The 24,449-nt window shown below is 41.0% G+C and overlaps 2 protein-coding genes across 3 annotated transcripts in view; both read right to left on the bottom strand.

Annotated features, from left to right (window-relative positions):
* The window catches only part of comtb (catechol-O-methyltransferase b), an 8,496-nt gene extending 6,617 nt beyond the window's left edge, over nt 1-1,879 (bottom strand). Inside the window, exons 1-2 of one of the 2 annotated variants that reach the window (XM_010771434.1) lie at nt 1,770-1,879; nt 225-396 (exon numbers count right to left, since the gene is read on the bottom strand). In XM_010771434.1, coding sequence (XP_010769736.1) covers nt 225-396; nt 1,770-1,771 — 174 coding nt within the window. In that variant the 5' untranslated portion in view covers nt 1,772-1,879. Of the gene's footprint in view, nt 1-224; nt 397-901; nt 996-1,769 lie in introns of those variants that run through there. The other variant, XM_010771435.1, reaches the window with a different exon arrangement.
* A 251-nt stretch (nt 1,880-2,130) lies between these two features.
* Nucleotides 2,131-23,206, bottom strand: LOC104945755 (SRSF protein kinase 3). Its single transcript, XM_010771473.1, has 14 exons — nt 23,194-23,206; nt 22,847-22,955; nt 22,652-22,739; nt 22,101-22,188; nt 20,591-20,697; nt 20,281-20,446; nt 20,125-20,150; nt 19,972-20,028; nt 18,290-18,659; nt 17,965-18,056; nt 4,968-5,075; nt 4,818-4,887; nt 4,646-4,738; nt 2,131-3,035 (listed from the first exon to the last, which is right to left on the bottom strand). Exons 1-14 carry the CDS (start codon nt 23,204-23,206, stop codon nt 2,851-2,853), a joined length of 1,572 nt encoding a protein of 523 aa, XP_010769775.1. The 3' UTR covers nt 2,131-2,850.
* Between the last annotated feature and the right edge of the window lie 1,243 nt (nt 23,207-24,449).

Here is a 24,449-nt window from a genome sequence, read left to right on the forward strand (position 1 = left end):
GGGGGGAGTGTGTGGGAGAGAAAACATATATACTAGCAACTATGCTCTATGGCTGTCTGTCAGTTAGTCAGTTACTAATTACATTTTACTTAGTGTGTGGAGTCTTCTCTTTTTGGAATTTACTTAGTTTCATCGTTACCAAGTCTCAGTCTCTTCCACCTGTATGATCATTAATGTTCATTAGTGTGTTGGGCGCTGGTGAATACTGTAGATGTGAGGCCCACCTGAGGACGAGTGGACTGGGTCACAGTGTCCAGTATCCGCTCCACAATGACATCATGCCAGATCAGCGCCAGTCCTGCATGATACTGCACAACAGCTGGGATCAGCCATCTGTAGAGGGCATACAGGAGAGCAGCTCCACCGGTGATACTGTACAGAAGAGTCAGCCACATCCTGCAAGCAGAGAAATAAACATGACTTCAGCATGGTTATATATACTGATGCGTCATAGAAACTGTGATAAACGATGCACACAATAACAACACATCTGCAGGAAATAAATGAAAGCTCTCATATCTCCCCTCTCTCTTTGTGTGAGGCTAATGAGATGGGTGTTTACTATGCAGCGTACAATACACTCTCTCGGCTCCTGTTTTCATTATCAGCCGCTGCCAGGTCTAAGCTGCACACCCACACGTATCCCAATGTGCTGGTATCACTGTATGATATCATTTCATATCCACTGCAATTAGAGCTGGTAAACACACAACACAGGCCCACTCACAGAAACAATAAATGTGTTGATGAATTGGAGTTAAAAAAAAAGGGGGAGAAAGGCACAGCCAGAATCCTCACACACGGGCTCTTTCTGTGGAGAAGCTGTGAAGAGAACGGCTGTAAACATTACCTTGCACATATAATGTAACTGTGAGAGAACAGCAGGGTTTGAGGTAATTACTTTTGATGTGGAGTTTGAGTCGCATGGCAACTGGCTGAGGGTTCAGATGTGTGTCACAAACGGGAGAGCGCCAGTACTCTAACCTTTACTTTGGCGTCTTCCTGACCAACACACCGTGAGAGATTTACAAACAAAGAGCAGACTGGCATGGTTTAGTAAACACATGCTTTTCATGTTCTCATCACTGTGCAGAGAGATTTTTTTAAATAACAAACAGGAATATAAAGTGAAAACATTTCAAAGTTGTTCATTATTTCAGAAGCAGAATACTTTATTTATCCGGGGGTGTGACAGTTGCTCCATTTCAAAATGGTATAGACAAATACATGAATACAAAAACAATATACAAATTGTTATTATTTGTACTATTTTTAGGTAGAATAAAATAAAATGACTAAATAAAATAATTTTAAAAGTATGTATAAACAAGGGTGTTAAGAGTAGGAAGGTCCAATAAAGGATACAACTACAATAATATAAAATAGAATAAAAAGATTAAATCAAATTAAATTAAAAAGTGAAAAAACAAAAATAAGGGGTGATTATATAAATGTTGAAAAAAATGTTTTAAAAAATGTACAAAAATATTTATATAGACACAAGATAAAATGCATGATTTAAGATATCATGTATTTGTTCCTAAAATGGCACTGAGGAGTGTCACCAGCTATGTCAGTTTGGCACTGAATCACCTCCAGCCAGTTTCACAACACGAGTGCACACTCTCAGGCTCAAAACAGGAATTAGTAGCAGCCTGAGCCGTGGTCTCCCTTGTGCAACACAGGAACAAACCAGGTTAGACAGACAACAACACATGGTGCTTTCTTCAAGGGTCTGTCTTTAAAATCTGAACAGAAATCAGACTTACATGTGAGGGCAGGCGGCGCTCCCTGTCTTCTCTGCCCTCCTCTCGCCGTGAGAGGAAAATATGTGAGGCTTCTAGCAGGCGGACATATGCCTGCCCTCATGTGAGACTAACTCCTCCCTCCTTCTTCCTTCCATCCCCCTCTCCGTGCTCTGCTGAGAGAGCATGAACTCACACACACACACGCTGGAGGATCCCTTGGCATGTATCTAGGCTCACTCTGAGTGTTGTTGCAACCACTACTGTGCATGTCTAGATGTTGGAGCTGATCATTTATTCATTTAAAAAAAAATCGGAAAAGCACCTAAAATGTTGTTACTAACACAGACTGCTTTTCTTTTTAAATAATACAACCCTCTCCAGTCCCCTCCTGGGAGTTTTCCTTCAAGATGACGAGTGCTGTCTGAATAAATCCATCTCATACTTCAGACTGGCGTACCACTACCTTTCACACAAGCACTTCTTGAAGGTGAGGTCTTGTTTTAAAAATAACTGCAGGAGAAAGAAAAAGCAATTGATGTCAGTTTATTGATATTCAAGATGGCTGTGATCATAAAACAAGGCAGTTTTCGAGTCAGACAAACGTTCTCTTTGGTCATTGCTATGCCTTCATCAGAAGTGACGGACATTTAAAGAGGCCCTACTGAGCTTTTTGGGTTGTTCCTTTCCTGTAGTCGTGTGTTAAATAGGTTCTTGTGCATGTTAATGGTCTGCAAAGGCTAAAATCCCAAAGTTCCGTACCACACTGCCAGAAACGCCTCCTTTGGACTTGAACATAGTGACATCACTATGCAACACTGCGCTTCTATTAGCTAGCTATTAGCTTTTTGAACATTAAAGCATGTGAACAGGTCACAGTAGAGAGGCACTAAATACAAATTTAAACCTGACATTATCATAAAAGGGCCCCTTTAAAATACTAAAAGACAAAGGAAGCTGATTGCGAAAAGGTTACAAAAAAAATGAATGTAATACATATCTATAAAGCTGTGCTCGTGATGCCAGCACCAGACAGACTGCTGTTCATCCAACAGTTGTCCAAGTCCCATGTCAGCTAGTCCACTGGGCGTTGAACAAGTCAGGTCTAGAAGGAGATCCAGGGGTGTTTCAGACACTGGGCGGCTGTGGCTCTTTTCTCCGGCAGCAGCTCCAACATGGTCACGAGGAACGAGCTGAACTGCACGGCTTCCTCCCGCGGCCACTCGTATTTATCCAGCAGGATCTCCAACAAACTCCACGACTTCAGCTTGGAGATGTGTCGCAGTTGTCCTGCAAAGGGTTAGAAGTAGACGGAAACACTGCTTTGGTCTGCTTTAGATATGAAAGCAGGGAAAGGCAGTTTGTAAAACTGACATAATAAGCTTATATTTAAGAAGTCTGATAAAAAATGACACTTCTTGACCTCCTCTTGGCTCTGCTTTAAGGCTTTAGATAATCTAGTCAGTGACGCAAGATTTTGGCAAACCACAGGTCGTTTCAGCAAAAGGGGCTTTCCTATTGGCTGTTCTTAAAATGCTAATGCACATCCCTTAAGATGGTGAAAGCCTCCTTTAACCTTTGAATATCTACGGATAGCTATTCCGTGATTGGCAACAACTACCCACACTGCAAAGCAACCCAAACATGGAAGATGTACAGTTTAAAATAAAGTCTATAAATAAAGAGTGTATAGAACAGGGTCTTAACAAAAGTCTGAAAATTAACGCAATATTGAAAAAGCGTCTCAGTGAGAGGAGTTACAAGTAGTTAAGCTTTCTCCTAACCGTAGCCAAAGGATTAAAAGCCCACAAGTTTGCAAAGAAAGCAGGACAGGAATTCCTATGCAATTTAGCAGTATAACGCTATTTGGATCACAATTCCTACAGGGATGATGTTTAAAAAGAATGACAAGTACTGTGGTGCGAAGAGCTGCAGAAGAAGGCCTTTATTTTCCAATTCTGCTTAAGCTTTGAAGTTTATATCTCAAAGATCGGTTGTTTTATCTTTGGCTTCACATATATAGCAATAACCGGTAGTTCCAGGTGTTTTTTGATCTCAATTCCAAGAGATTCCTGCTTGGAGTTTTTTCCCCGGATGTCTTCAAAGACATTCAGTTTGTAGTATTACATATTCAAAGGGCTTTCATCCGTGTGCCTTACGCATGTGTTACTATATTTGACTGATAGTGACTTTACAGAGATTTATTTAAATGACATTCTTTAAGATTATTACTTTAAATTAGGGCTGCCAATAGATTCAAATATTTAATCGCGATAAATCAAGTGGACAAATATGATTTCTTTATACAAAACGCATGTTTTTTATATTTGCAAACAATCCAATTTTAAGTTAATCTTGTCAAAATAATTTGTGCTGCGTTAAGAAAGTTGCGTTAAGGAAGTTGCTTTAAAGAGTTATTATCGCGTTCATTTTGACACCCCTACTTTAAAGGTGGGGTAGGTAATTCACTTCAGAAACACGTTTTGTTAAATTCCATGGAATGCTCTTAACATCCCGATAGCAATGAATAAATTCAATGCTTTGACAATAAATACATAAACAAAATGTCATCTGTGGAAGCCGTAGCGCTGTAAAAAGCACGACCAATCATCTGAGCCGGCCCGGCTAAAATAACTGGATGGCCTACCTGCCTGTCAGCCTTCCATCTGTGCACAAACTTATCTCGTGCCCTCATTGGTCATGTGCGCGTTCGTGTGTATTGGAGGAGGGGCTCTGTAAGGAAGTCTGAAGGAAGGGGCAGATTTTTTTCGGCTGCGTACTTTCAAATTCTAGCGCACTCGAGCTGGTTTCCCCATTCTTACCTATCCTACCTTTAAATACTGATCAAGCAAATAAATAGTTGAAATACAATTTTTTCAAATCAATAAAGTATACCTCACCTTTACGGTTGAAGAATCGTTTGGAATTTCTCCCAGACAGTGCAAACTGGGATGGGAGGGATCCCAGCAGCTCAATAATGTGGGCAATGTGATCTAAGATAGGTCAAAGCACACTTATTCTAGCGAAATGAGTGAAATCAAGATCAAAAGGGATGCAGTGAACAATACAAACCTTCCTCGCGGGAGAATGTGGCTCCTGATTGCGGATCGAACAGATAGTCCCCTGTGGCCAGCTCGAAAGCCTACAGTAAACAAGAAATGGCAATAATGGAATGAAACAGGAAGAGAAGAGAGGAAAAGCACATGTAAGGGTTTGTATTACCATGCAGGCGGTGCTCCAGATGTCAGACGGTGTGTCGTAATCAGCCCCGATCAGAACCTCCGCAGAGCGGTACTGACACGTCTGGATGTCTTCAGTGAAGTGTTTGTGCTGAAGACAAGAGACAGAAGATATTAATTGTTCACTATTAAATCACGTGCATTTATATTATCAACACTCCTCAAAAAGGTAGTTGTATTACTCTTACATATTTAACTTTTAACATGAAATTACAGACTGTTACTATCTCTGATCAAATGATAATTAGTTCCTCAAGGCTCCATCCTGGGGCCTCTTCTGTTTAACATCTACATGCTTACACTGACTCAGATTATGGAAAACAATCACTTTAACAAAGGGTCAAGGGTTAGGCCCCCCGGTGATTGAGCGTTCGAAGCCATGGAAAGCTATGCTAAAAGAAAAAAAAGAAAGCTAGCTTCCATAGCTAAGCTATGGAACACTCTGCCCGCTCATCTACGGTCTGCTGACTCTGTTGTCTCCTTTAAAGCTAATTTAAAGACATTCCTGTTTCGGCAGGCGTTTGGGTAACCGGTGTGCTTGATTTTATTCCATTTTATACTATGTTTTTATTTTGTTTTCATTGTGTTTATTGTGTTTTTATATGTTTTAAGTGTGCTTTTTCCATGACTCCTATTTACACCAGTCTCTAACGTATCAAGGCCCATCTTATCGCGAGGAAATAAAAGAACATGTTGTCCATGATCTACAACTTGTCACCGGGAATATCCACTTACATGTGATGATGTCTTTATTTGTTTTGTCAAGCACTTTGTAACTTTGTCTGTTGACAACACGACCATCCGCTTATAGCCAGGAATAACGTGCTACGGTCTACTTACTTTGTCTGTAACTTTTTTAAAGGATTATGTTTATGTGCTTCAGGAGAATTTTTTGAGGAGAAAAAATCTTCGATGCCGTTTATTTTTTGGTTTGTTTCTGGATTGTTGTACGGATTATTTATCTTTTTAGTTTCTTGTCTTCACAGGTTTCACAATATGCAGAATCAGAGAGAAAGATACGCCGGTGACGATGTGAGATACCGATGAGTGAGCTACAGACACTGATAACCATGCACTTTTCTATCTTTAGGTTCTGTTGAGGTTACATCTCTGAAACTTAAACAACACATTTCAAACATTTCAAGACAAACACAACCTGTAGACAGTCGCTCGCCCGCACTTTACATTATCAATGCCTGAGCATCCAATCATCAGAAACCTCTCAGTATACGTTAGAGCTGGCTCTGTCTGTTTATAGACTACTGCGAGTTTTCAGAATTTCAGGATATCTGCACTACTGTACACATCTACACTCTGGATGTCCCATGCCGAGCGGTAGCTTGGCGAAATCGCCAGCTATCTATATCAGCCTGTCACAGCAAGGAAAACAAGGGAGGGAGCGCGCGCGACTGCTTTTGCCGCCACAGCGCTTCTGCCTGCTGTCGAAGCTCGGTCCGCTTATATGTTGTGGTGGGGCGCGGAACCGGCCATAGAGCGTCCCATAGATGTATATATGATGTAATCGGTAGAGACCTGTACATATTCCATAGAATAAGTGAGTGCCCTACAGTGGTCTCGGTAGTACTGCTCCTAAAAGTCCATACAGTCAGTCTAGCACCAGTAAACATACATTCACATTAAGCCGGTCATTGGTGCTCAGGAATACACAATGCCGCGCGGAGAAAAAAGGCGCAAGGCTTATATGGTCCAGAAAATACGGTAACTTCATCTTGATTTTTGTGAGTAAAAAACTAATGGCAGTTTTCTTTGTTTTACACCAGTATATTACGTTATGCTAGATACTGTTATCATCACTGACATAAGAATGAGTCACTTCGAACCGGCTATACTAAGCCGTCTTCCACGCAAAACATATTAATTAGACATATTGCCGGAAGGTCCTCATATCCATACTACAGATACTGTTTACACTCTCCACACAGCCTAACTGGTTGTGGATCTGGAATAGAGTCCGAGAGCTTGGATTGAATACCTCTAGATTAGGACATTGTGATACAGAACTCTAAAATCGAAGTCTACTTATATTTTTTTCGCGGTGCTTATGAAGTGTTAACCGAAGAAGATGGTCTTATTGCGATATCAGAAAATTTCGGCTAGATGCGCACGCTGAGTAGGTCCTGGCTAAACATGGATCTGACGTGCAGACGCAGTTACGGCCTCGTCCACACCCACACGGCCATGAGAAAATCTCACCTGAGGAACACGCGTCAAATCTTTTCAAAGTCTAACTCGCGTCTCCAATATCAGCATTGAATGTGGCAGTAGACAGAAGTGAGCGCGAGATTATTTCGCACTCGTACAATGTGAGCGAGCATGCGTTATCGTCTTAAGCTTCTTAGTGAGCACACATCTAACAAATGATCGTTGTCAAGTATCTCTACTTAGTTGCTTTCACACAATGCATGACTGCGATAGGCTCAGCTGGCACCTCAGCTATATATGTAACATTGAGCTGGCCTAGATGCCTTTCACCTGCTGAAATCCTACACGGCTCTTATTGCTCACCATCCCGCCGCCAAGTGCAAAAGGGGCTAAGCCACAATGGTCAATACGCTGAGAGTCAATACTATATACAACAGGAATCGTAGCTAGAGAGTAGTCTACGAAAAGCGATAGATAAATTATCACACTAGCGCGCAGCCTCTATAAGCTTGTTATGACCATGGAGAACATTACAGCAAGGAAGAAGGCACAACATACAAGTGCAAGAACGCGCGATGTCAAGAGCAAAAGCAGGATGTAGTAGCCACATAAAAAGAGACCCTGCATGAGCGTTGTCTCGGGACATCGCTGACGGTAGCACAATAGGGCGCTAGTATTCGCGCTTTTTTTCGCCTGTGTGCTTGAAAGCCTGGTGAAGAATCTAGATTTATATTGATCAGCCAGGTTACAGCTTAACAAGGTCACTCTTATAAAGCAACACCAGGTGTACATCTGCAGGATTTTTTTTCTCCTACCATATGCCTCTCCACTGTAGACATTACAAACTCCTCTGTTTAATAGTACGAAGGAAGTAAGCGTAGGGATGAAAGTCATGGTGATTGGTGTGTCTCGCGGGCACAATAAGCTGACTTCGCAATGAAATAAGTACTAGAGCGCCGACGAAGGATCACACGACAACACGGCTCAGGACAGTCACACCAAGACACCAACGACGATAGCATCACTGTATCTTCAAGACGAGATATATTTGATATTACATGCATCTGAGTTGCTATGGGACGGAAGCGTACAATGCTAAATGAACACACTCTACACAGCGTCTAAGAAAGCACGATCACAATCTACAAACACAACATAACCAAGCTACAACAAAACGACAGAAGTAATATAAACATAACGATCGCACAATTGTCCAAGCAAAAAGAATCAAAAACATCATACAGAATCATGAGATTGAAAATCGGATATACTAAAAGCAACGCACGAGACACCGGGCGAAGCTTTAGTCCTACCTTCTATCCATTCCAAAAACAGACGACGCATGCACCTTTTCACAATGAACACATTTTCGCGAACACACTTCAAAATCATCGGGTTGTACAAGGAAGAGCTCTAGCACAGAGACGTTAAGAACTGCGAACGTCTAACCCTGAGAAATAGACAACAGAGAGTCCAGACTCGTCTTAGAAGGCAGATAGAGCGTTTCCAAGCGAGTCGCTAACTAGCGTACGCGGATCATAGCCCTTAGCTATATGGCAAGCATTTGCTTTCTTCTTTTTTTGGCTGCTATAAGACATCGTCTTAATCAGCTTCGCCATATGGCTCTACGCAGCACTTTGTACACGCGCGAAACACATGGAGCCAGACACGATCCACAGTTTACCCTTGACCCTCCTTAGATAAAGTGATTCTAAATCAAGTGTATTTATCTTTGATCATTTATTCCAATAAATACGAGTGCTTATACAGTCCACAGTGTAGTAACTATCACACGCATGTAGATGCACATAGTCTGTAAGGCAGAATGTATCCCGTGAGCAAGTCGGCCTCCGCTCAGGTATATGCGACGGCCTGGCGCCCAAGTGCAACAATCTCAGGTTTAATGAAAGGACAGACACTACCGTTTTATCCCATTTGCCGCCACAGAGATACGTAACTAAAAAGATCTGATTTTTAGATCTATTGTCTTCTATGTCGTATATAGATTTAAATGAAGTGTAAGAGCTAAAAGATAGTAATACAACTAGCTTTTTGAAGAGAAGTGTTGATAATATAAATGCTACTTTGTCGATTATAATTAAGCTATACATCTTTTATGTGTATCAATTTCTCATATCATACTATGATAGATCTGCTTGTCTTCAGCACGAAACACTTCACTGAAGACCTTTCCAGTCGATGTTCATAGTGCAAGGACGCTCTGCGGAAGCCGATTTCTGATCGGTGATTTGCTATTTTAGAGGGAGCGGCTCGCAAGATACGCCACACGACCGTCTGACATCTGGAGCACCGCACTTCTCTGTCATTCCAACCACGACGTAATACAAAAACACGACTTACATGTGCAACTATTATCCTACTCTTACTCTTCCTAGGTTTCAGTTACCGTTGAGTTTGCCCATTTGCTAATTGTAGGGTTACCTACTCTACCTGTTAAGCAGCAGTTTCTGAGCTTTGTTGCGCCCACAGAGGGTGGACTATTTTTGTTCTGAACGATTCCGGCAAAGTCAATGTGAGACCACATTGTCTTACGCCGCCGAGGAAAGCTTCGGTTGTGCGTATGATTGTACACTGCACTGAATTCCCTTTTGATCTTGATTAATCTATGATCTGTCATTATCGCTTTCTGATTGTAGTGAGATCTAAATACTGACAGCGTGCTTTGTATCTCTAATCTTTTGTCGTTAGGTCATCACTGTATACGGCGCCGTACTGCACACAACAGGCGCATATATGAAGAAATCTGAAAAATCTGATTAGAAGCTGAGTTGTTGCTATGCGGAATCTTGCGTCTTCGAAAGGTCCTTCATTCCCAGGCTGATTTGCCACTGTTCTTGGTTGGCGAAGAATATAGCAACTGCGCCGGCCAACAACACGAATATCTTCAACACCGTAAGAGGTGGAAGGTATAGCATGTATTTACTCGGTGCATTTGAAAAAATTGTCCACTTGACTCCCACCCGGAATTTATTTGCTGTGTATTCTGATGGTCCATACAGTAAATAATGCAAGTAGAAATAGCATATATGTAGTAAACGAAATGGCGGACACCCAGGCCTTCGAGTGCGCTTAGAATTTCGAAATGTACGCAGCCCCCACGAAAAAATTGCCCCTTCCCATCAGGACTTCTTCCTTACAGAGCCCCTTCTCTCCAAAAGACATCGTAGCAACTGAGAAACAAACCCCTCAATGACAATGGAGGCACGAGATAAGTTGTGCAAGAGGGAGTCAGGCATGACAGGCAGTAGGCATTCAAGTATTTAGCCGGGAGACTCCGGCTCAGAAAATTTGGTCAAGTAAGGCTTATTACGGCTGACGACTCACAGAATGGAATTTAGGTTTATGTATATATTGTCAAAGCATTGAATTTAATTCATTGTATCGGAGTGTTAAGAGCATTCCATTGGAATTTAACAAAACCGTGTTTCTGAAGTGAAGATTTAACCTACCCCACCTTTAAAGTAGGGGTGTCAAAATGAACGCGAATGATTAACCATACACTTTAGAGGCAAAAGACATTACAATATCTCCGCCAAACTAAACACATACACAGCAGCACAAAGACGTATTATGAGACAAAGAATATAACATTCTCTCAAATTTTCGGTCAATTGTCTCGACCGACACACACATAAAAATTACTTACCTCTCTTATTGCCTGGTATACTTATGACACCGGATCATATTTTTCTGCGCTTGACAATTTCATAGCCGGGATTATAAAATATTTGAAGGTTATCTCTATGTGGCAGTCACGACAAAATTCACCAAAACGAGTGATACTTAAACTCACACCCGTCATTTCTTCGGTCATAGTGTACTACTCACACTAACCACTTAAATAAAATCTCTATGATGTAGAGAAGTCCCACTATCAGTCACATACGCATGTATGCATTTAACAATGCGTTATATGCTGACAATTGCGCGAGAGCCCTTGACGAAAGCGCCTTACGTAGGCTATGTAACTACTGGCGGAGGATTAATGCATTAAACGGCGGAATACTGTTCTAATTAGTATCGGACAGAGAGCACAACACGCAGGGACACTAATACACACCTACAACGCAGGAATAGCGCTTGAGTACATGCGACGAAGAAAGAAGAACACTCTAGACACCTACCCTTGGGCTTTTCTTAGACACTTTTTGACGCTCACACGATATTGAAACGCGCACGAGCAACCAACAGATAGCATCACAAACGCATCCGTCTTCTCACACATCAGCGCAAAGACAGCATAACCAACAACAGCATCACAGACTCTATCAGACAAAGCCGGCACGTAGAAAAATGCATTAACATACTCCTACGCGCCACCATATACACGGTCGACACGCACCACACGCACCTCACACACTATACCATCACATCTCACTATCTTTAATCATACAAACATCTCCACGAAGCACACCCCCAACTCGTCAGCGGAATGCTGGCGATGACGAACCACACACCACGCATTTGACCAAAGATTTCTAGCACTCACAGCACGTGACTGTATCTAAACCAGTCGTCGTATGGAGCAAACTCCATGGAGCGATAGAACCGAGCTCTATACACAACGTCTCACTGCTTTCTACAGCGCCTATCTCTATGNTTGTTTGCTCTTCCTATCTAATACCTCATTCACACCAACGCAACTCCGGTTCAAGCTCCGTGCTAGAGCTTTTCAGGTTCAGAACCGGTTCTTCGGTTTAGCTCTGGCTCTTTTTACACTGCCCAGAGTCTGACTGGTGCTGCGTAATTGCGTCATCGTTTGCGTCATGACATAACCGTTTGCGTGCCTGCTTCATAAAGCCAAACCGCGTGGAAACCCTGAAACACCGTTGGTGTGAATGAGGTATTAGAGTTGCTTGTTGTAACTTTCTTCTAACTTTACATTTCTACCAAAGTACTGCTGTCCTAACATTGTCCAGTTTGGAGTGATTGCTGTATTTGTTGTTCTGCTTTCATGCTGTCTATAAGCTAAATACTGATGGTATGAATACTTGTATTTGACTCCATCATGACTTGCATGTTAAACATATCTGATGTTGAATTGGCTTTGCAGCTTTTCTTGCTTGTTGTTGTTTTGGTGGACTTTTGCTTTTGGCTTACCAGAATACTCTAGTGTAGTAATGGGCCTTTTAATGACGTAGGCCTTAATGTGATTGTTCATCCACATAATCATTGTCTTCATAATGTTGGATTTGTTTGAAAACTGAAGGACACATAATGTAGACACTAGTCACGTTAAAATGTTTCCCACAATCACATTCATATTCAGCTCAGCATTAAACAAGCTCAAAGTAATGGGTTATAGTGCAAGACTTCTCACCCGGTCAAATAAACGGTCCCGCATTACCCCAATACTGAGACCTCTTCACTGGCTCCCTGTAGCTAGGATACAGTTAAAAATCATCACTCTCACCTACAGAGCATTGCATGGTCAGACTCCTACTTATATGGCTGACCTAATTCATCCATATACATCAGCCCGCCCACTCAGGCCACACATGCTCAATTTACTGTCTGTCCCACCTTAAGACCCGTGGTGATCGAACGTTCGAACGCTCTGCCCGCTCATCTACGGTCTGCTGACTCTGTTGACTCCTTTTTAAAGCTAATTTAAAAACATTCCTGTTTGGGCAGGCGTTTGGGTAACCGGTGTGCTTGATTTTATTCTATTTTATACTACGTTTTTATTTTGTTTTCATTGTGTTTTTATTATGTTTTGGTGCTTTTATGATTTCTTAACACGTGGCTTGTGTGTTCATTTATCATTGTACGATTCCTATGATGATGTTTTATTGTTTTGTCAAGCACTTTGTGACTTTGTCTGTGAAAAGCGCTTTGTAAATAAACTTTACTTACTTATTTACTTATGATTGTATCTAAAGTCCTGAGCCTTTTTGTGGCCTATATTTTTCTGCTTGGATGCATTTTTCTCTGCCTAGGGATTGACATTAAATGTATTGATCACTAGCCATTATGGCTATTGGTTTTTTAAAGTCACTAGCCACTCAGCATATTCACTAGCCACCATTTTGTTGATGGGCAATTACATATTATTTGATTTGTGTTGAACCTACCCGGTTGGTTAAATAGTCTTTTCATCTCGTTTGTCTCCTCTTCCTTTTGGTGTCATCATCGCATGCTATCATTGTGTGTTTTCTGCTATTCAGGTTTTGTCACAGCTGTTTCCTGACAATTCATTGTAGCTTTTTAGTTTTAAATCTGCTCCTTGTTCAAGTTGCTGGTCACGGCCTAACAAGCCAGAAAGCCAAATGGACCAATAGAATGAATGAGCAAACCGTGTGCATTAAGTGCTCATGGGAGTTGGATACGATACGATACGATAATATAAGATATACAGTTGAGATTGTCTGCCTTTTTGCATGTAGTGAATTTCTGGATTATGATGTTTCTGGTCATCCAGACACAGTTTATTCCCTGCAATGTTCTGAGGTGTTTTGTTAGGTGATGGCATGGGCGCGGGAAGGGGGGTGCTGAAGGCGCTGCAGTACCCCCTAGCGGCAGGCAGGGGGTGCGGAGCTCCCCTGTTTGAATTATTATTTGACGGTTATTGCTGCTCCCGCTGTGCATAATCTGTGTAATAGGCCTATGTAGCCAATAAATTCCACATTGTTGGTAAAATAATATTTTGGCCTGCCCCGAATGTTTTTTCTGTAGCCCCGGACAATTCTACCTCAATAATATAATACATTAACCGTGCTTTACGTGAACCTCATCAAGACACTAGAAAGGACGGCAGGACTGTAATTTCCCGTGTTCAGTGAATGCAACAGAGGCAAGACACCAGACCAATCAGAGAGTTGCATGGAAATAAAAGTGTGCTTGTGTCATTCAAGCTCGCGGCTCTGTGTGTGTGCGGAAATAGCGCATTTAGTGTGTGTGAGAGAGGGGGAGAGAGAGAGGGACAGGTGCCAGCAGCAGGGGCCGTGTTGTTAGCATCTGGTTAGCTAGCTGCACTAACGGACATACGGAGCTGTTTGTTCCACAACAAGCTGGAGAGACTCTCTCTCAGACTGAGAGGCTCAGTTGGAGCTAAAGGACTCTCTGAGTTGTTTTAGATAGTTAACTTTAGTCTACAAGTTTATCTCAGTGGTCTCAAACGGTTTGGTCAAAAAATTATTCAAAAGATTATTTCCGCGGGCACACCTTCATATGATCATTATGTTTAAAAAAATAAGAGAAAAAAGGAAAAACAGTTATGAAAATAAATCTATATGCAGTTTAAAACAAGATACAGTTTGAAAGGGGAGTGATTTGTAAAAATCCATAAAGAAAAAGAACATATGCTTACAGTTGTGTTTCACCGGGTTTGAGAGATGTATCCATAGATCTCTTTAATGTTTGCCTCTCAAAGGCACAGATTGATGCTTTTAACTTCAATATTTTAAAAAAATTTCCCCGGGGGAGCATCCCCCGGACCCTTAAGAGGAGTAAGGTCTCCTCCCCACTCGTAAAAAATAGCACTTTCCCCTGCACTATATGCCGTGAGCTGATTATCGAGCCTTCTCATTGTAACAGTTCGCGGTTTACTGTGTGTTTGCGTGTGGGGAGTTTTTGTGCGTGGTGCTCTATAGTGCCCGTAATAGTGTTCCCTGGAGTCCAGCCAGCCCCCACGTCACAAAATACCTTTCCGCGCTCTGGGTGATGGTGACTAATCTGCGTTAGGGTGGGTTTGATGGTGTGAGTTTATTATTATTATCACTCTGTTATTTCTGCAAAGTGACACTGAGTGCAAAACATCTTACTGTACATTCTGCATTCATTTAAAATCTCTTCACTGTAAGTGGCATACCTGAAATGTAAAGATTGTATTTGCACCTTTTGAACCTACACAGTGTCCCCCAGCTGCAGCGGCATAATGGTGTCACCCCCTGTGCAGAGGCTGCATGTCTGTGAGATTGAAGACTCCCCTGAGTAGGCTTTTGCTCCTGCTGGACCAGAAAATACTCGGGATGTATTNATTTCCTGATTTTTTCTGAGTGACTAGATGGGGTGTCCTGCTATCACCCTGGAGTGAGATGAGTCTTTGATACTGGACAGTTTTTTTTTTTTTCTCATCTAAAAACAGGGATGATACCTCATATGAGACTTCAAAGGTCTTTTATTTTGAAACTCTACATCAGAATGTCCTGATTTTTGTCTGAGTGACTAGATGACCACTTAGACACTTAGATTGAGCAATGCCTGTTTCTGAAAGTTCCATTTAGTTTTTGTATTGCATTCTCAATTGATTACAGAACAAGTGAAGACAAGTACAAGGGACCATACGCAGCAAAAAGACTGTATACAAAGTTGGACAAGGAGAGATAGAGAAAGAAGGAGGGGACACAACAAACACACAAGCAAAGCAGCTGAAGAATACAACACGGGTTACACTGATGGGGGGAAGCAAGAGGCTCGTGTATAGCACAGATCCTGTATGAATATGGATGGATTGTTCGAGTATCAGAATACCTTTATTAGTCCCACGAGGGGAAATGTGCGTAGTTACAGCAGGAAAAAGAGCCATAGACAGCTTAATGTTACATGTTAAATATGTGACATGCATTTAAAAAAAGTACTAAGTTATGATATGATAAAAAGTTACATCATTTAAAAAAATACACATCCTGTAACATTTCTTAGGATTTAGCAGCCAGGTATATATTACACAGTTATTAACGGCATCTATATATATTGCACATCTAGCACATATTGCACATAGGTGGTTGGTATTTAACAGCAGCAAGTTACACAATTTACAAAATACACACCTTGTAACATTTCTTAGGATTTAGCAGCCAGGTATATATTACACAGTTATTAACGGCATCTATATATATTGCACATCTAGCACATATTGCACATAGGTGGTTGGTATTTAACAGCAGCAAGTTACACAATTTACAAAATACACACCTTGTAACAGTTCTAAGGATTTAGCAGCCAGGTATATATTACACAGTTATTAACGGCATTTATATATTGCACATAGTTTATTGGTATTTAGCAGCAAGGGGTGATATAGTCTGTGTTGTGGTGTGTGTAGGGGGGGGGTCAACTAGGGGCTGTGCTGGTTGTATAGTCTGAGTAGTTCATTTTCTATTCAAGCTTTGAAATGGTATTTGAATGTTCATTTATGGTGTGTTTCTTATGCAATTTGTCACGGATGCTTTGATCTTTTATGTAAAGCATTTTGAATTTCCTGCAGCTGAAGTGTCTTATAAAAAATGCCAGAGGAAATATCATCAGAGGAAATAACATCATTGTCTCTTTTCTTTGACTCAGCAAAATGAAATGAGAAGCGTAACCAACATCACCACCGGGTAGTTCTGAAACGCTGAAGATTAAACTGTGCGTCTCTTTCAAGCTGCAGTTCAGATCAGCCCACACAGTCTCACTGAAAACACATGGCAGCTGTTTTTCACACTGCAGGGCATGATAAATATGGATACTGTGCTCTACAGAAAACACCAGTCACATTCAGTTGTATAAAAACGATGGATTGGAATTGTTTGAAACTTGATGAGTGTCTCTTATAAAGCTGCCTCTCTGTCCTCTGCTTGCTATCCTCTATCCGTCCACCAGATGCCCTCAGACTCTCCCACCTGTCCGGTCACCTGACTCTCAACACCACCTGCTCCTGATTCCACTTTCCCTCAGCAGAACATTTACAGGCACATTTCCACTCACTCCAAGCCAAATTGGCGTGGTTGCTTTGTGCCTCTTCAGCTTTTTAGCCATCTGCACTGCTCCTGCGCTTTTTCCCTGCCTTATTTTTGTGCACCCATGGATTCTCAGTGACTCATGTTTGAATTTTCTAACCATACCAGTCAGCTTATGTGATTTCACTGTTTTAAAAAAATCACTGATCTGTTCCTGCTTGCCTTGATTCAGATTCAGAAGTCCTTTATTCACCCTACAGCAGAGACATAATGGCGCATTTCCACTACAGCGCGGAGCGAGGTTTAAGCGCGCCGTACCCGGCCCGTTTTTTGTTGCGTTTCCACTAGGGGTAGTTCCGGCTAGCGGGTACTTGTTCACAGTTTTCTGGCTCTCCAAAATCAAGGTTCTTTCCGGGCCAACAACCGGGCTGAGTATGCTAAACTAGTGAGAGAATAGCTGCAACAAAATGAACATATTTTACTGTGGTTTAATTGTAATACACGTTTCAAAATGATACCTAAGTAACAACATACTGATACCGGTTAGTAAAAACCATGAATTAATGCTTTGACAATTCTGCAGACAGACGGCAGACGAAAAACCTTTTTAAATGCATGTTTTCTGAATGGAGATCGGCCAAGCTAACGTGGTATATGCTCCGACCGACCACACTCACAACTACAGCCTATACAGACATAAATAAACCAGCGACTGTATTCGCCATGACACAGACAGTCTGTGGTTTGTACTTGTTTAACTTTTGTCTAGTTTCTGAACAGATATGAGGAGCTGTGAGCTCTGAGGGCTAACAGCTAACGGCTGATGTTGGTTTTGTGTTTCGCATTGAAGATGACGTCACGGCTCCGCCTACACTGCGTTACTATAGTTACTACCCCAGTTCCTAAACTGTAATGGAAACGCAGCATAAAGTGAGCCTGGCCTACCAAGGCCTAACTATACCGTACTAAGCCGTGTGAGGCCCTGCAGTGGAAATGCACTCACCGACCTGACAGTGGCCAACTAATAACATAGTTAATAACCACTTTTTTAGGCGCTCTCTGGCAAAAGAATATCTTTAAAAAGGAGTTTTGTTTATTCTTGGTTTTTGATTTGTTTGTTAAATAATAACTCACCACCCAACAGGCATTGCCCAGGTCCGCAATCTTGATGAGGATTTTTTCAGCATTCTTGGGCTTTAGTAGGTCCAAAAGTACATCCGAGTCACCTAGAATAAACAACATAATGATATAGAAAGCGAAGTTAATCCGACCAGGGCAGACTGTTAGTTTACTGATAATACAAGGGAATCTAAAAAAGTAACATTATTAAAACACTATTAAATAAACCCACGAACAGAATTATAGATTTGTCCCAAACTGTAAACATCACATTTCCACAGGAAGAGGAACAAACAGCTGACATCCACTTTAGGAAAAACAAAGATGTCCTGCCACTGACCTCGAGGAGAGGACGATGAAGGAGGAGGCGGCTCTTTGTCAGCAGCCTGATGAAATAAGTCTGATCTGGAGCCAGAGACGGGGGCCTGTGTGTTGAGGTCCGGCCACGAGCAGATGGACTCTCTGTTGTTGCGTGGCGCCGAGTCCGGTCCGTCTTCAAACAGCAGCGTCTGCCGCCTCAACGTGAAGTTAGGACCCGCTGTGAGCTTAGAGGGACAGGTGGAGCGAGGCGTGGTGGGTGGAGTAGTCTCGTCAGAAAAGGAAACGTGAAGGTTTTCTTTTCTTTTTTGCTCAGGTGCGTTTTCCTGTCCTCGTCGACTCCTGTCTTTTCTTGTCAGTCGCTTAATGGGGATCCTGGAGACCTTGCTGGACTGCAGCGGTGCAATCAGTGGTGTGAAATAATGAAAGGTGGGCATTGAGTAAAAATACAGTACCTTCATGCCTGTTATAGAAAAACATGCCGATTAAAGCCACAAGTTAAAGATGCCTGTCATTAATGTTTACAAATGCTCACATAACTTTTTGCATTTTAATGATTTAGATATCGTTTGCACAAATGAGAAATTAGGCTGCGTTGCTTAAAATAATTGAATATTGTCTAAGATAGGGATGTCAAACTCAATTTCATCTCGGGCCACATCAGCATCAGGGATGTTTTTTTTTACTATATAAAAATACATATATCAATATTTAATATATATAAAATAATGTATTACATTACATTAATGCCTCTGCATTGGATTATTATCAGATAGGGTAATAACTTCATAATTAACTACGTCTGAAAGCAGAAGTCTAGGGCAAATAATTGCAAGTGCGAATGTCACAAAATGATTTAAAAAGAAAAGCCAAATTCTGGAGAAAAAAGTCCAAATCAAAAAAATGAATAAGTGACATTTTGAAAAAAAAGTCAGATTCTGAGAAAATAGGAATATTTTGAAGAAAACAATTCTAATTCTGAGAAAAAAGTACAATTTGAGATGCATTGTGCTACATGTAGCCTAGTTTATGGGCAACGTGCTTCTGTAAATCGGCACGTAACCGAATAATAAACATATTATATTCTTTGCAACTCTTGTGGGGCCACATCAAATGAAGTCATGGGCCGGATTTGGCCCCCCGGGCCTTGAGTTTGACACCCCTGGTCTAAGATTTTTCAAAATGTGAAATATCTTTTCTCTTTTTGAAATTGTTAGAAAATGTCACTTTCATTTGACCTAAATCTTGCTTGCATTAGTGGATGTTTTTATATTGTTCATATTCAATTATTTAATTCAACATATTTTTTGGTCCACTGCACGGTGGGGTACTACTTAGGAAAATTAATGCATTTTCCTAATTCTTTTTTGAAGTAACATAAATATGCTGAAGTTATTATGCTATTGAGAATTACATTTTCATTTTGAAGTGTACATGGAATGCCATACCCCATGGGCTACCAAAGCATTTTCCACTACACTGTCGGGTACGACTTATAAAATCAAACAACATATCCATTTCCATCTAAATTTGGACACACAACTCATTTACGAGTATGTACAAAATAATTCTAATCCTTATGCATTTTCAAATATGTTTTAATATACATATGCGTGTATCCTGTGGTCTTCCAAACGCCGCTGTGGTGTTGTCAAGATGCAGTTAAGAGGCAGTGGTAAAGCAAACAAAACAAATCCATCTTACCCACTCCCCAATAGTGTGGAAAACCCCGGTCAGCTTCCCAAACATGTTGGACAAACTCTTAGGAAGTCAAAGCAGAAACACAGATGTCATAAAACAATCACAACAAAACACAAAAAAATAATAATAATGAATTATACATTTCAGGATGCACACCTGTTTTTCTCTGGACCTTGTGTTCGCTGGCAGGAAGCAAAAACATAAGCAAGGAAAGGAGGCACAGGGTGTGAAAATAAGTGGAAAAGAATGTTGTTTTTTGTATTTAATCAAGATGCCTTCACCAGCATATTCCTTTCAAATGATCTCACTTACCTGTGGCGCTGGTGAAAGCAGAGCACGCTGGCATCTGCCACAGCTTAGTGTTTGCCGCCAGGTTCTGAATGTAAACCTCATCCACCCTCAGCAGGATGTTTTCAGGCTTGATGTCTGTGTGGATGATCTTGCATTTAGTGTGCAAGTAATCTAAACCCTGCAGAACCTGTGAGAAGAAATGGAAACACAGTCACTGTCACTGCAGCCCGTGTCATAGAGGGGCACAAATAGAAGATAATCTGTTCAGAGCTCAGTCAGTGGTGAAAGACAGGAAGCATGATTTAGGATGGAATAAAGGGTTGCACAGCACCTGTCTGAGGATGCTCTTCACACAGGGCAGCGGGAGGCCAGTGTAGTTCGATTTGACGATCCACCGCAGCACCTGGTGACCCAGCACCTCCAGAACCATGCACACATCTGATGAGCAGTTAAAGACCTTTGTTTCATTCTGTACAGCGCGGGTATAGAGGGTTTCTTGGGTATTTTTGAGAGTGCAAAAAAGACATCGACACAATCTTTTCATCTCCTTGCTTGCACTATGATAAAATGATGTCATGGTAGGGCTGCTCAATTCATCGTATTTTAGTCGCAATTACGATTTTGGCTTGCAACGATTACGAAAACAACTTAATCGAAATAAAACGATATATATTTGTATTATTATTTTTCTTTTAATATATTTTTGGGGTTTTTCAGTTGAATTGACTTAAAGTTCAGGGTAATCAACTGTTAAAAACATACTATTCACATTTTTTTTTTAAATAAATGTATGTTTTCAAAGTTAACGGATAATCGTTTTTAATAATCGTGATATCAATTTGATATCACGATTATTAAAAACGATTATCCGTTAACTTTGAAAACATACATTTATTTAAAAAAAAAATGTGAATAGTATGTTTTTAACAGTTGATTACNTTAACAACATGTCAAGGTTTTGGAATGCGGACCCAAAAGTATTACAAACAGGGAGGCAGGTGTGGGGCAAACAAACCAGGAACACTCAGGAGACACAGGAGGGCAGACCAGGGAAATCCTAGAACTGTAAACTTGCGAAAACCGGAAACTATACACACAAAAGTGAACTAAAATCATGACACAGCACAGTGGAANCGAGCAGCCCTATGTCATGGTGGTATTTGAATGTTTGTCTGTATGCACATAGGCAACGGAAGCATGTGTGAAACTGTACTGTCCTGTTTTTCAATCTCACTCTGTTGCTTCTTAAACTCCTGAATTTCCCCACGGGGATTAATAAAAGTTCCATCTTATCTTATCTTATGTATGAATGACTGAACACAGGATTACCAAAGACATGCCAAAGATCAGTCAGGGCCTCTTCCTCTGGCCTTTGCCTAGAAAATGTCGCTCAGAGAGACACGAAACAACCAAGACGAGACTCAAAATCAAAACAAAGAAACACCGAACGGCTTTAAAGAGATACAGAAACAACTGCAACGAAATGAAAAACAGCTGCATAGAGACGTAAAGACACTTACAGCAGTTACGAAAAGCAACCACAAAGGACAAAAAACTGTTGAGAGACACAAAGCGTGACCAACACAATCATAAAGTAACACAAAACATCTACAAAGAGACACAACATGTTCAAAAAGAGACACACAACAACAGAGAGATGGGAAATGACTACAAAGAGAACAATTAGTGGCTTAACAGGTAAACAATCTGTGTGTCTTGCTCCTTTGTGGGAGATGTGGCCTGTTGCATGTCTCTGCCTAGTGGCCCATAATCTGCATATTCATTTATTAAGTATATATCAATTAGTATGTTGTAACATTACATGGTTCTGTAAAGGATACGCTCTCCATTTGCTGTAGTGATCCTGAAGTCATCGATGAGATGCACGATGGTTTCACGGTTTGGATCTTTGGGGTCAATGTCCCTTACCTGATGATCATATACGGAACATATTATAAATATCAATATAAATGTATTATAATGATAAAAACCCTCACACTGTGATTAAATGGCCTCCTAACAGCGATACATTGCAAGAACATGGCAGATATTTTGATTCAACAACAAATTATTCAAGCTACAGTGTGAGACATTGGTGGTTTCGTAATTGTGTGTATTAAAAAAAACTAATGCTGATCAACAACTGAAAGTATTATCAAGTATTTTAAAATGTTGTTTAGTTCGCCCTGTCGTTCTCCACATGCACACACACCACAGTGAATTATTAACCCCCTATCAACGTTTCTGATAATCTTTTCCACATAAAACAGTTTTTTGTTAGCAACTAGACACGTACTAATAGTACACAAAGACATACTTCTTATGCATTAGTACTCTAAAAATGACTACAACTAGTATGCATGTTGAACAAAGGAATAGGGGTCACACTGACACATTTCAGGAGTTTGATCTCATCCAGTGCCGTCTCTGTGAAGGTTTGAGCACTCTTCACTACCTTCAGAGCCACAAAACGCCCGTTCCTGCATGCAAACAATTATGGCAGTTAGCTTCTATTATGTTTAGATCATCTCTATGTTATGTTATCATGTTAAATATGGTGTTAATAAAAGTTTAAATGTTTACTTACACCATATCCCAGCACAGCCATACAGTAGAGAAGTGGCCCCATCCCAACTTTTTTACCACTTGGTAACGGTCAACAAAAATATCTCCAATCTCTACATGGTAGTAACCACCTGCGACACAGTGAAGACGAAGAAGACAACGAAGAAGACAACGGAGAAGACGAAGACGAAAACATTGTTTATTAATCAATTAGGGAAAATTCCATTCCACTGTGCTGTTTCATGATTTTAGTTCACTTTTGTGTGTATAGTTTCCGGTTTTCGCAAGTTTACAGTTCTAGGATTTCCCGGGTCTGCCCTCCTGAGTGCTCCTGGTTTGTTTGTCACTTTTCCTTTTGTTCCTCCTCGCCTGCTCCTGCCATTGTTGATGTTTTACCAGCTTTTAATTTAATAAAAGCTCGCCTTCTGTTTGTATCCCCACACCAGAGTCCTGCATCGGGTCGGGTACCCGGGTGTCCCGCAAAAAAAGTGATTCGCGGTAGGGCTGCATGATTTGGGGAAATAATCGAATTGCGATTTTTCTGACAGAGATTGCCATTGTGATTTGCGATATTTGTTTTTAAGCGGCCCAAAAGAAAAATCGCAATTCGATTATTTCCCCAAATCATGCAGCCCTACCGCGANTGAGAAAGTGTGAACCTTTCCTTTACAATTACATTATTCAGATGAGCTTTTCATATTGACTTTACTCTACGTTCTAGCTGGAAAACATCATCGGAAAAATACCTATTTCTGATTATTCAATATATAAGCACCAGAGTCGAGAATTAAATGGCCCAATTATGCTTTTTGGGGGTTTTCCCTTTTGTGTAGTGTGTTTTATAGGGTTTTGAGTAAGTTATGGTCTAAAAGGCTAAGATCCCCTTGTTCCCTCTCCTTGTAACGCTTCCATTGGACTTCTTTGTTTACTACCGTGACATAGTGACATCACTTTGTAACACTCACTCTTCTACTGGCTAGTGCTCCAGCACATTGCACATGGCGAGAAATCACTAAGTGGTTGACCAATCACAACAGAGCCGACCAGCTAACCACTCAGAGCAGACTGGGCTCTGGTTTCAGACAGAGGGTGAAAAGAGGTGCTGCAGCACAGGCAGTATGAGAAAAACAAAGAGCTTTTTGAACATTAAGGCATTGAGACAAGTCCCATTAGAGGCACAAAATACAAATATAAACCTGAAAATGAGTATAATATGTCCTCTTTAAGGAACCACTTTATTTTCAAAGACGTCTCTCTCGAAGCTACTGACCATGTTTCATATTTTTCATGCTGTATTGTCGTTTTGGTTTTACCCTCCACTTCTTGCCTCTCGTAGAGTATATTTGATTGATTTGTGTTTCCTCCCCAACAGGTCGATGGAGTTCTCACTCTATCAGGAGACTCCTCATCCACAGATGCAAGAGGCGACCCCAAAGGAACCCAATCCAGACCCAGGCACCCTAGTCTGAAGCAGCAGAACACACACACAAAAACACACACAAACTCAAGCAGAAACACTGTAGCCTCACATACACATTCACCCACACGAGTCGATACAATGTGACCTCAACAGCAAAGTAAAACACGTTAACCTCAGCAGAAAGTGACTGGAATACGTGATAAAC

Source organism: Notothenia coriiceps, unplaced genomic scaffold (assembly GCF_000735185.1).
Source record: "Notothenia coriiceps isolate Sejong01 unplaced genomic scaffold, NC01 NC01_scaffold00009998, whole genome shotgun sequence".
Lineage (NCBI taxonomy): Eukaryota > Metazoa > Chordata > Actinopteri > Perciformes > Nototheniidae > Notothenia > Notothenia coriiceps.

Bases quoted from the DNA above. Each gene is read 5' to 3' on its own strand.
- LOC104945755 (XM_010771473.1), bottom strand. The intron at 20,151-20,280 runs GTAAGTGAGATC...GCTTCCTGCCAG, and splicing joins TGCTTTCACCAGCGCCACAG to CGAACACAAGGTCCAGAGAA. The intron at 4,888-4,967 runs GTAATACAAACC...TGTTTACTGTAG, and splicing joins TCTGGAGCACCGCCTGCATG to GCTTTCGAGCTGGCCACAGG.